A 12,546-nucleotide genomic window follows, 5' to 3' on the forward strand; every position below is an offset into this window, starting at 1 on the left:
GAGCAGGAAGTAGACAGCGCTATTCTCTATTTAGTGGTCAAACCGAGTCAGGGCAGCTTAGATCCCATTTAAGTGAATTAGAACTAATCTGCAGTACCTGTTCTGACCACTACATAGAAAACAGCGCTGTCTGCTTCCTGTACCATTTTTTTTGTGTCTACCACTGAGAACACCTCGTTGATGAAAGGTGTCGGTCCTCCATGATCTGATATCAAAGGGTTCGTAATCACTATTTTAACCCATAAAACCCTTTGATAAGTCTACTTGAATGTATATGCACTTTTTTCTAAGTTTATTATAGTTAGATTCTATAATGTTTATTGGCTTTTGATCATATTAAACATTGTCTTTCCAGGTAACTGAGACTGACAACTTTCCGGTACAAGAAGCATCGGTAGACGATACCAAGGGTCCCTGCAGAAGTCCTACATTAGGAAATAGTCTTCTCAAGTACCGCAGTCGATCACAAGGTATATAGTATGGCGTACACCAGGGGATATAGTAATGTTTGCATCACGGGATATAGTGTAGTGTACTGATGGATGGATGGTTAGATATTGGATGGATAGATAGATGGATAGATAGATAGAAGGATAGATAGAAGGATAGATAGAAGGATAGATAGATAGATGGATAGATAGGAGTTAGAGGATGGATGGATGGGTGGGTGTTTTTTTTTGTTTGTTTTTTATGTCACAAAGGCGAAATAGACTGTATCACATAATAGGATGTGGCGTATATAACACCCCCCCCCCCCCAAAAAAAAAAAAAAAAAAAGGTATTAAAAATATGACCTGTATTTCATATGTAACCTAAGATACCCTTTAATTCTTGCTGGCCGTTAAATACAAGTTATTCTCTACATATTAAAGTTTAATATGTAGAGAATAACTTGTATTTAACGGCTAGCAAGAATCTAAGAAGCCGCTCAATGCCAAGAAGCAGCAGCAAAAGCAAAAACTAAATCTTAGGTTGCAGGAAAAACAAAACTCTGAATTTAAAGGAACTGTTATACTAGGAAATGACCTATTGTTTCAATCACATTCTTATGTTAAACATATTTTTTTAAGAGTTTTTGGTGACGATGTTTTTAATTTTTCAAATGACTGACTGTCTATATTTTAAGTAAATCCTCAAAATCTTGCATTCCAACATGGGTCATAGACCCAATGCTCTGGAGCAGACCCAATTCACTATTCTGGGTATGGGCCATGACGTGTGTAGAGAGGGGAACAGATAGAATGTGAAATCATCTATTGTGACTGATAGGTTCTGTCTCTTATCTATATATACATGATAGTTGTCATCAATGTTATCATAGGTAAGGTAATGCTGAAAAGAAATCTACAGAAAACAGGAAGTCTCAGTGTATTATTTGGCTTAGTGGCCAGAGTCATAACTTTAAAAAAAACATGGAAAAAATACTTTCTAAACGTTTTTAATATAAAACTGGATTTAAAAAAAGTCATTTTTCTAATGACACAGAAGTTGTTGACAAGTCGTATTTTGTCTTTTTGGAAACCCCAGCATTACCATTCTCAGTAATGAACACAGTAGATGACACTTTTTGCATCTGTATATTGCAGGAAGCGGCAGTCGCCTGGAGTCAGTGGGTGAAGATGATGAACTGGCGGTGGGTAATGGAGATTCATATATGGATAAAGGAGACAAGATTCTGCGTGGAGGTCGGAAGCATTCCTTACCCCAGCAGCTGGACACTGGATCCAGACAGGTTAGAAGTCCATGGTATAGTATGCTCATCTGCGATGGAAACACAAACTTCCTGCCCGTCAGTGATATATAGTAGTATATGTTCCAGGTACTGTACAAGGCAAGTGTTGATTTAGCCCCATTGTACCTGAGGGTAATTGGTGAGCAAATCTGTGGTGGAAAGTCAAAGCTTTACTTAGGCTTAGGCCACTGGTTCCACAGGGCCAGTATTTGGAGAGGTATTTGAAGCAGAAGACCGCCTCAAATACCTCTGTGTGATTGGCTCCTAATAGTATTGGACCAGAAAAATCCATGGCAGACGATCTCTCTTCTGTCTTGATTAACGGATCAGACCTATTGCACTCCAACATACCCAATCTGCTATCAGAAGTTCACCATACACATCAGTCGACCCTAGCAGGTTCAGCCAGTATTTATGGTAATTTCTGTCAATTATTTGACTTGTATTCTTCATTTTTCATCAGTCTTCTTTTAAGCAGTTTTCCCTGAGCTCCAGTGTAGAGTAGAGAAGATCCTGCTCCACAATCTCTCTGTAGCTTACCCACAAAAGCCGCAGCAGCAGCATTAGGGCCATTATATAGCAGTACTGACCAGTATATCTGTGAATTCAGCTCTGGGGTAGGTAGTAGAAGCAGCAGCTGTTTCTCACTCCCTTCAGGTGTCCCTACGAAAGCTCCTTTCCATAGACTTCTATAGCAGACACATAACCCTAACCCTCAGTGAACTATCAGTCCATCTAGTTACTCAAGACGGATTTTAGCAGTGAAATGAGAGTGAGTGCACAGTGCAGGAGGTTAGGAAAGTGGAAAACGGAGCATTTTTCTTCAATATTATATGTTGCAAAGTTTCTTAACTTTGTTTCTGGAAAAAATATTTATATGACAACTAGCCTCTGCCCGTGACTTCGTCTGTGGGTTGTTGGAGTCAATGATCTGCCTATATTCAGAAAATTGCTGCCATCGATAGTTTGCCTGCTCCGGCATTTCGACAGCTCTCAATCTGTCCTGCTGCTGAACTTGTTCCTCGCACTGTGCCTGTGATTGTTCTGGCATCTCAGCAGCTCACTGAAACACCGTATAATGAGCGTGTTGTTGGTGTTGATGATCCGCTTGCTCCGGCGTTTCGACAGCTGTCAAGCTGTCGTGCCGCTGAACGCGTTTGCCTGGGATTGTTCCGGCATCTCAGTAGCTCGCTGGGACTCTATATAATGAGCGCGTTGTTGGCGGCAGACCCCATTATAGTCAATGGGGTCTGACGGTGTTTGCAGGTTACCATTGTTTTAGCAGTCTGTCTCTCCTTTGTTCAGGTCTTCCGGCGTACCTGAAAAACGGAGAGCCCAGCGCAGGCATGAGCCTGACCTTAGTATAGACCGAATTCCAATATGTGTCTTGTTGTATTTTTATTTTAACAATCTTTTATATCTCGGACTTTTGCCTCCTTTTTACCATCCTGACCATGTCGATGTAAGTTGTATGTTTTATTGAAGAATTTAGACACACTTCTAAAATCTAATACAGGGTGCAAAAAGCTTATTAAAACTATGGCCCCGTTCACCCCAAATTTTGGTGGCTACGCCATGTGGGACAATAAAATTTACCCTTTTAACCTTTAGCTGTTAGTGAGACCACGACCACACTGGTGCCATGGATGGTGCCTTGGGTCACCTTTATTATATCGTAATGTTTTTGCCCTGTGTTACTTTTAGAAATGTTTTCTTGTACGTGTAGTTATAGAAAATATCAGAAGTCATTAGATTAGATGATGCTCGCGATTTTCCAGAATTGCCAAGTACAATTTTGGAAATGCAAATCCCATAAATATCGTTGATATTTGCTCAAAATTTCCAAAAGGAAAGTGTATATTTTTAGCCGATACGTGTCCTATTCTGATATTACTGCATAACTTAGCCACCTTGATGTCCATGAAAGCTGACAATCCATTAAAAGGTTGCCCAGCCCTTAAAGGGATCCTATCATTAAAACACAATTTTTTGTGACTTACACGTAGGAATAGCCTTAAGAAGGGCTATTCTTCTCCTACCTTTAGATGTCTTCTCCACGCCGCCGTTCAGTATAAATCCGAGTTTTCATCGGTATGCAAATGAGTTCTCTCGTAGCACTGGGGGCGGGACCCAGCGCTCAAACAGCACTGGGGGCGTCCCCAATACTGTGAGAGAACTCTCCAGAGCCGCTTCCATCTTCTTCAGGATCGGCCTCTTCACACGTCTTCTTCCGGCGCTGATGGTCAAACTTCTAGGCCTGGGGCAGAGCAGACTGCGAATGCCCACAGCCACAAGAAAATGGCCGCTTACACAGTAAGTAAGCAGCCATTTACTTGTGGCCTGTGGGCTTGCGCAGTCAGCTCCAGCTGAGGCCCGAGGCCTAGAAGTTTGACCACCAGCGCCAGAACAAGACACGTGAAGAGCCCGTTGGAGATGGAGGCGGCACTGGAGAGTTCTCTCGCAGCATTGGCGACGCCCCCAGTGCTGCAAGAGAACCATTTGCATACCGACGAAAACCGGGATAAAGAGAACGGTGGTGTGGAGAAAGCTATTCCTATGTGTTAGTCACAAAAAATTGTGTTTTAATGGTAGGATCCCTTTAAAGGCGTGTTCACACAGCAGATTTTGGAGAGGAATTTTAGGCTGTTTCGTGCCAAAAAGTTACTCCTACATTGGGCCATAATATTCCCTCACATTAGTGGGTCCCAATACTGTTTTCTATTGGGACCCAGGATTTGCCAAGTTAGGGTGAGTGCACACAGAGTTTTTTGGCGCTGATTTTGACGCTGAATCCGCCTCAAAATCAGACTCCAAAAAAAGCCTCCCAGTAGAGTTCTATTGGGGGCTTTTTTTGGAGGCTGATTTTGAGGTGGATTCAGCGTCAAAATCAGCGCCAAAAAACTCTGTGTGCACTAACCCTTACATCTCACTGAAAAAAAACCACCTGCTCGACTGTGCCACATTTTTTATGGTGGAAACTGCGCCATGAGGCCTCATGTTCAATAAACCCCACTGTATATGTGACTAGTTACGTGGGAAAACCTGGGCTAGAAACACAAGACTCATTGTGGTTTTGGTGGTTTTTGGAGAGGATTTTGAGGCAGAAGACCACCTCAAATTCTTCTCCAAAATCTAAACATACCCTAAAAGTTTTACCAAAGTGGTGTGAATTACCAATTGCCATCTCTTCCCAAGTTCACTGGGTCCTACTCTCTTGCGCTGACGTCTCGATTTGGACATAGACACCACTGAGGTCACACAATGTCCATGTTGAAGAGTCCTCATTGGGGCAGAGGTATAACTTTAAGCTCTTGGGCCCCATTGCAGAATCTGTAATGTGGCCCCTGCCTACCTGGGAATATTTTATGTAGCAGAGGAACCTTTGGGGACCCCTCAGGGTCCAGGGCACAGTAGCAAATATATAGCTACACCCCTGATTGAAGGTCAGGATACAGTGGGCCTAGTGGGGCATCTGCAAAATGGTGGCAAAGGAGCTGTGGGGCTGAGAATCGAGGACTTCTTTATTGCCGAACATTTTGGTTTGCAGGATCTATTAGACTGTAAAACTACAACATGGGGGCACTGGGGCCACAATATGGATACTGTGTGGTCATAGTCAATACATATTGTACAATACATACATATTTTAATTGACTCTTTATTTTTTCTTACCAGGAATATGCGATTGTCAAGAAGACGGCGAGATCTTTAAGCACGGCGCAGGTGGAGTCCCCCTGGAGACTCGCTCAGCCATCTATCATCTCTAATATCGTCTTAATGAAAGGACAGGGGAAGGTAATCCCTCCTGTGGGAACGGCTTTCTTATCTGCCATATAATATCATACATTTATAATGGAACCTCCACGTCCCTGAGATCAGGAGGCCGGTCGGCCCGCGTCTGGAGCTGCCGCCTAGGATTTATCTTTCTCCCATTACTTATGAACAAAGAGCTTTCGCTACCGTGCCTTTAAGATAAATCTCATAATCCCTGACCCCTTAATGACTGTGACACTCGGCCAAGCTTTCCAAGAAGTTTTGGTCAAAAATGGCGCTGATGTTATTTATAGCGCGGCATGACCCCGCTTAGAGATGTACTATTGTCACTGAAATAGCAAGAGATTACGAGTAATGGCATCTGGTTGTGGTTAATAAAAAAAATCTTTGTCATTTAAAGCATTTGGAGATTTTACAGTAGGAATTTGTGCACATTTATCACTAGGGTGTATAAGTCAGGGACTCCATTCAAAATATCTGAGCCCGTGTAGTCAATAGTCTGGAGCGCCAGGACTCCCTCCAACATATCCCACCCTCTATCCTTTATCTGAGGAAGGGGGCTTTGGTCAAATAGTGTCAGTAATATAGTAAAAAAAAAATCACTGTACACCTCTTCACTTGCACAGAGGCCCATGCAGTCTATGGGACCTTGTAGCACTTGAAAAGGAATTTTATCATCTCTATGGACCATTTAAGAAGAAGTTATTACCAGCTCCAGTTCTCTGCATATTTTAATAGAACTTTTTCTACTGATTCTGGCACAGTTGGAATTTTTTCTCTATCCTCCACCGTTCCTGAGCAATCGGACAGTTAGCGTCGGTGCCAATACACCATTTAGGCTCTGTACTGGCGAGGGGGCCAGAGCAAACAAGGGGCGTGACCCGGAACTCTGACCTCTGATATTCTCTATCTCTTATTGGACAGTGTCAGAAAGCTGAAAATCACGCCCCCTGCCATCTCCTGTCTGACACCTCCCACTCAATAGTACAGAGCCTAAATAGTATATGAGGCACCAAAACTAACTGCACTGATTGCTCAGGAATGGCGGGTGCTAGAGAAAAAAATTCCAACTACGCCACAATCAGTGGAGTGGGGTCTATTAAAAACTGCCGAGAGCTAAAGTTAGTGGAGGGGATGAAACCATAGTTGCCTCTCTGTCCTGCTACCAGCACCAATAATAAAGTGATGGCACATCCTAGAGATAACTATGTGATGGGGAGCTGAGTGCCGCTCCCCGATTCTTCTTCTGTTCTATTCTCTTTATCATATAAAACTGAGGACATTTACTAATGACTCTCTGCTTATGACCAGGGTCTTGGGTTCAGTATTGTCGGGGGTCAGGACTCAGCTAGAGGTCGCATGGGGATCTTCGTGAAAACAATATTTCCAAATGGAGCTTCAGCTGCTGACGGGAGACTTAAAGAAGGTATGGTGTGAATGGGGCCAATGGGGGAGATGGGGGAAGGTGCTTTGTCCAGTCAGGGGGTATGGCTTTTCAGTATGGACATGGCAGTGTGCACTAGACATGTCATACTTTTAGCCTACTTGGTCTAATCCACAGTGAAAAACCCTGAAAATGTAACTCCAATTTTATGTCATTTTATTGCTATTGTGTCAGGAGTTGTGTGAGGAACATTTTTGTAATATAACCTATCTAACTGCCTATTAATATAAAACAGGCTTTAAAGTTCCCATTAGCAATGCTGTAACTAAGCAATGCCAGAGAGACTCTATGTACTACATTGAGTATAGTTGTACGCACAGAGCCGAAGCAGTTACTAAAGGGGCAAATGGTCACTTCAAATGGCTGTATCTCCAGTTATATACCACCTAGAGAAATGGTTCTCACATCATAAGAAAGCTGAGATTCTGCCAAGACTGAGGTTTTAGCTATATCAGAACCTGAGATATCACTAGTTAATAACACAGTCAGGAATGTGATTTTATATTCCCAACTGAGGGTTTAACTAGTGATATCTCAGGTTCTGATATAGCTAATACTTCAGACTTGGCAGAATCTCAGCTTTCTTATGATATGAGGACTATTTCTCTAGGTGGTATATAACCGGAGATGCAGCCATTGGACGTGACCATTCTCCCTCTTTGGTAAATTCTTCAGCTCTGCATACACACAATACAACTGTGTATGGAATTCCCTAGTAACAACTCAGATAGATGGCTGCGAAGGAGAATGTTACAGCCTGTTTTCTATTAAAAAGCAAGTTAGATAGGTTATCAGAAAAAGTTCATCACTCACTCCCCAACACAACAGCAAAATAAATCAAATAAAATGGGTGTTGTACTTATTACACAAGTATACGAGTGGATTTTTGTAGTGAATTTCACATCAAATCTAAGAAATGTTTCCCCTTTTGCTTTCTGGGGTGGCTCTTAAAGTGAGGCCATTTCCTCCTATTCCACAGAATAAATGTGATCTTGACTGGAGACCGAATTTTGTATTGAATAGTTCATCAGTTTCAGATTGGTGGAGGTCCAGCGCCCCCACCCATTAATACAAGTAGCCTTATTGCCTGGAGTTGCATGTGAATGTCTGCTGACCTGCAGTTACCAGATCTGGCCACTACACAGTGGATGGAGCTGTCTACCAGTATTATAAATGGTACCTAGTATAGGGGTGGCACATTTTAACCAATTCCAAGTGTTTCCTAAAATTGAGACTGATCATTGGGATGATGTTTGGGTGACCTATGGGTGAATGCCCCGAAGTTCTCTGTCCTACTAGTCTGCTCCAGTAAATCCAGCCAGGCTTTGCCCTGTTGCAGTGTTTTGAGCCATGCGGCTAGTAGTTCCTGACCTACATAATTCCTGTATTTATTCCAGCCGAGGACTCCATGTTCATCCGTCCTTCCTCATCTCATCAGAGAGGCAAATGCTTAATTTTTTGTCATATCGTGCAGCCCTTCAGCATTCGGCATGTGACCTAGATAAGAGACATTTACTGTTCTCGCAAACCCTGGTACTTTATTGCTCACGCTAAGCAATTTAGTCATTTGCGTCCAATTCGTCAGTAATTGAGAGGGCCGACGACTGTACAGTGCAGAATATATGGGGTCACTTAATGGGGAGGATCACAGGGACGACCCTCTTTTTTTGGTGAGCCAACTTTGCTGGCTGCAGCGGGTCCAGATTTGATGGATGGGTAGGTAAGGTCCCCCATATAAATAATGATTACATTTTTGGCCTGATTTAATCCTGGTAAATTCCGCCCCTTGTTCTCAGGCGGCCTACTTGCCCAAATTTGGGTGGGACTGTCCAGGAGAACACCATGTACAGCCCCTATTGCAGGCTCAAGTCTTTTTGTGACATGGGCATCCAGATATGCAGTTCACACCCATTTTTTTGGGTCATGGTCAGCACATATATTGCCCATGTCCCATATAAAATAACAGAGCCTGGTGGATGTGGATGCATGCCCCTAATTCTGGGAGCTTTGCCCACTGCAGGGCAAGTTCCAGGACTCCAGGTCATCATTCCTCTTTTTTTGGGACCTCCCGGACATTCCAGGACCATTGGCAATTATGGAGAAAATCTGCAAATTATTATGTAAATTAGACCTGGAAAAGTGACAAAGAAGGTTTAATAAATCCCCCATGTTGTATCTGCACATGTAGTAGTGTTGAACCTGGATTTATTTTTTTTTTTTTTTGCATGTTAAAGGGATTTTCTGGGGTCAGGACATTATATTATCCTTAAAGGGATTGTGCAGGACTTCAAAAACATGGCTGCTTTCTTCTCAGGAAGTGGCATCATGCCTATTGGTCATATGGCCATGCTGCAACTCGTATGCATATTTTTTTTAATGTAATCTTGATTTTCCACCTATAATTTAAAAATAAGTCCTGCAATTTTAACTCTAGCCACTAAGCCTAATAGTAGACTGACACTTAACAATTCTGTGGGAGGGTTTCTTTTCAGCAGTTACTTCAATTACATCAAAGACAGGATGACAATTGAAGAAAACACCTCTATAGATAACACCACTGACCCCTCATTACATCCACTGCTGACAATAGATGATGCTCCTCCCCCTCCCATGCTCAGAAAACTCTTTCATGGAGCACAGTGTATTTCTGCCTGTGGACATGACTGTGCTGTACATTATTTTGTCTTACCTTCTTCTTATTATTATTATTGTACAGGAGATGAGATCCTGGAAGTGAACGGAGAGTCGCTACAGGGGATGACGCACCAAGAGGCTATTCACACTTTTAAGGTACAGTACAACGCAGTACAGTGTGAACCTACATAGGACGGGGGCCCCTGTGTCTGGGTCCTGCCCTGCCGTCTGCCGTGGTCCTTTGTGTAGTAATAGAGTTTATCTCGACCGTTTTCCGCCCTTCAGCTTTCTGCCGGATATGTCACATTGATACGAAGTTTGAGGCGATTATAGTGACGGAGAACACGCCGCCCTCTGCACATGATAGAGTATAGCCATTTCTTCAGGACTCCAGATAGCGGCTTAGTAAAGTCAACAATAGTCATGTTTAATCGCCTTCTCCATATGTAAAAAGGGTACGGAAAAACACTCAGTGCGGTTCTAATGTCTTGTATACAGCGGTCCTGACATCCTGAATACACAATACAGATGCACGGTGTATATCAAGTGCAAATATATGATCCAGACTGGATCATGTTAGTTTTTGCCAAGTCTCATAGTCATGGATGGCTTATGTTCAGGCATTATAGGCCTGGGCCTATGGCGGCCTTCCATGAAGGACCTATGCTCTATTCTACTTAATATATAGGATATAGATTTGATGGATTCTCCAAAAAATCTATAAAATATTAAAAATATTATTTTTTCTTTTTCCTAGCAACTCAGGAAAGGTGTAGTAACATTAACCGTACGTACCAGGCTCCGCAGTCCCAGCCTCACGCCATGTGCGACCCCGATATTGATGAGTCGCTCCAGCTCTCCAAACTCCAATATCAGCATTGGGGTGTCTGTGGGTGGCTCAGAAGATGGGGACTCTGCCTCTCGTAAAGGTCCCGGTCCCAAAGACAGGGTGGTTATGGAAGTGACTCTTAACAAAGGTAATAATAAGGATAATGAACTATACGGCTTTTTTCATATGGTAGCTTTTACTGCTATAGTGTCCTGTACACATGGCTCGCTATATCCTGTGGCTTTGTCCTTGTTGCAGAGCCAGGTGTTGGGTTAGGTATCGGTGTCTGCTGCCTTACCCTAGAAAACAGCTCTCCAGGGATTTATATTCACAGCTTAGCCCCAGGGTCTGTTGCCAAGATGGATGGAAGACTGAGGTAAGGGATTTTTAATAGCTTTACTTTTTAGTTTGTGAAGTATTAAAGCAGACCAGTCACCAGACCTAAAAAGTCCAATGACCTACCTTATCTGATTGGCGCTGTCACCCCGAGCATTTTGGTGTTTTGTTTATTCAAATCTGTTCAGCCATTCCAAAGATATAAGCCCTTTTAGTATTGATATAAATTAGGGTCTACTAGCTGAGTGGGCGGTAACATTGTGGTTTCCCTGGGGGCGGAGTCTCTGTGTGCTTTATGTCATGCTGTGTTAAGGGCTTATATCTTTGGAACGGCTGAACGGATTTAGATACAGAAAGCACCAAAATGTTCAGGGTGACAGCGCCGATCAGATGATGCATGTCTTTGGGCTCTTCAGACTTGGTTGCACGTTCTGCAATACTGATCTTATGATGTAAGGTCATACATATGTATATAAATGTCAACAAAAGAAGTAGTGATCTCAGCAACAGGGATATAGGAACTTCTTGTCTGTGACCCTAGTAAAGAAAACCTAACCGAGGATAGCCTGCAATGGCTTAAAAAAGGGATCAATAGACGAGGTGGACGAGGTTTACAGTGATTGTCACTTGTTCATACCATGCTATTTTGAAGTGAACATGGGAAGAATATGCAAATCTGTCTTCCATGATGTAATTAGGAAGTCAGTGCCTCAGTCATGCAGCCCAATAGAGGGCGCTCACTGAGGATGTGCAAGTCTGTCTTCCATGATGTAATTAGGAAGACAGAGCCTCAGTCATGCAGCCCAACAGAGGGCGCTCCCTTTAACATCATGCCCGATCTTACCAGAGGCCTTTGCTTGCAATGATCTGGGATTTTACCAGGTACAGTCTCTCATCCAGGGACAGCTGTTTCAATGATATTGCATCTCGTCAGCCCGACGCAGAGAAGACTGACCTGGCAGAGGTGAGAGGCTTCTAGACAGGGTTAGGGGGATATCGTCCCTCCATAGGGAGAGACCACCATTTAGGTTTGGGGAGTCTTATTAAGCCATTAGCGCTCCACTGTGCAAGAGAACATGGGAAGAATATGCAAATATGTCTTCCATGATGTAATTAGGAAGTCAGTGCCTCAGTCATGCAGCCCAATAGAGGGCGCTCCCTTTAACATCATGCCTGACCTTCCCAGAGGCCTTTGCTTGCAATAATGTGGGATTTTACCATGTACAAAGCATTCTTTTGCTGGTTAACTCTCTTCGGTCAGAGGTCTGCTCATGAGCGCCTTATCTCCTACATAGTCAAAAGGTCAAATGATAAAATGCTGGCTATCTGCAACTACCACTGGAGAAGCTTAACCTATCTCAGGATAAGTGGTCAAGTTCAGATCAGATATGAAACAAAAAGTGATCAAAAATTCATGATAAAAAATAAAAGGTTATCTCGCATAAAACAAACCTTTAACCAGCTCTATTGATGGAAAAATAAAAAAAAAAATCAAAATTGCCATTGAAAAATATAACATATCCTGCAAAGTTTCTAAATAGCTACAGTGGGGTAAAAATAGTAACGTTATAACTTTCAATTTTGCCTAGGAAAATGGAGAAATTGACGAACTTTAAAGGGGTTGTCCGGGGAGTTGCAATTTACCCACCTGATCCGGGGATCTCTGCTGATGCACTCCACTGGTTCTGGAAATATCACAACCTCAGGGTCATGTGATCCAAAGCAGTGTCCCTTCCCTTATCTGTGCTATGGGGGTTGGCTGACTATAGTAAAGCTAGCCCTAATATCACAGGTAAT

General features: G+C 42.9%; 1 protein-coding gene across 7 annotated transcripts in view; it reads left to right on the plus strand.

The window, feature by feature from the left end:
• PDZD2 (PDZ domain containing 2) overlaps positions 1 to 12,546 on the plus strand; it is a 144,856-nt gene that overhangs the window by 95,526 nt on the left and 36,784 nt on the right. For 5 of the 7 annotated variants that reach the window (XM_075267792.1, XM_075267809.1, XM_075267800.1 and 2 more), the window contains exons 6-12: positions 356 to 470; positions 1,587 to 1,732; positions 5,408 to 5,527; positions 6,818 to 6,932; positions 9,667 to 9,740; positions 10,342 to 10,561; positions 10,672 to 10,789. In XM_075267792.1, the coding sequence (XP_075123893.1) occupies positions 356 to 470; positions 1,587 to 1,732; positions 5,408 to 5,527; positions 6,818 to 6,932; positions 9,667 to 9,740; positions 10,342 to 10,561; positions 10,672 to 10,789 (908 nt within the window). The remainder of the gene's footprint in view (positions 1 to 355; positions 471 to 1,586; positions 1,733 to 5,407; positions 5,528 to 6,817; positions 6,933 to 9,666; positions 9,741 to 10,341; positions 10,562 to 10,671; positions 10,790 to 12,546) is intronic. The other 2 variants (XM_075267817.1, XM_075267826.1) reach the window with 2 other exon arrangements.

This window comes from Leptodactylus fuscus, chromosome 1 (assembly GCF_031893055.1).
Source record: "Leptodactylus fuscus isolate aLepFus1 chromosome 1, aLepFus1.hap2, whole genome shotgun sequence".
Classification (NCBI taxonomy): domain Eukaryota; kingdom Metazoa; phylum Chordata; class Amphibia; order Anura; family Leptodactylidae; genus Leptodactylus; species Leptodactylus fuscus.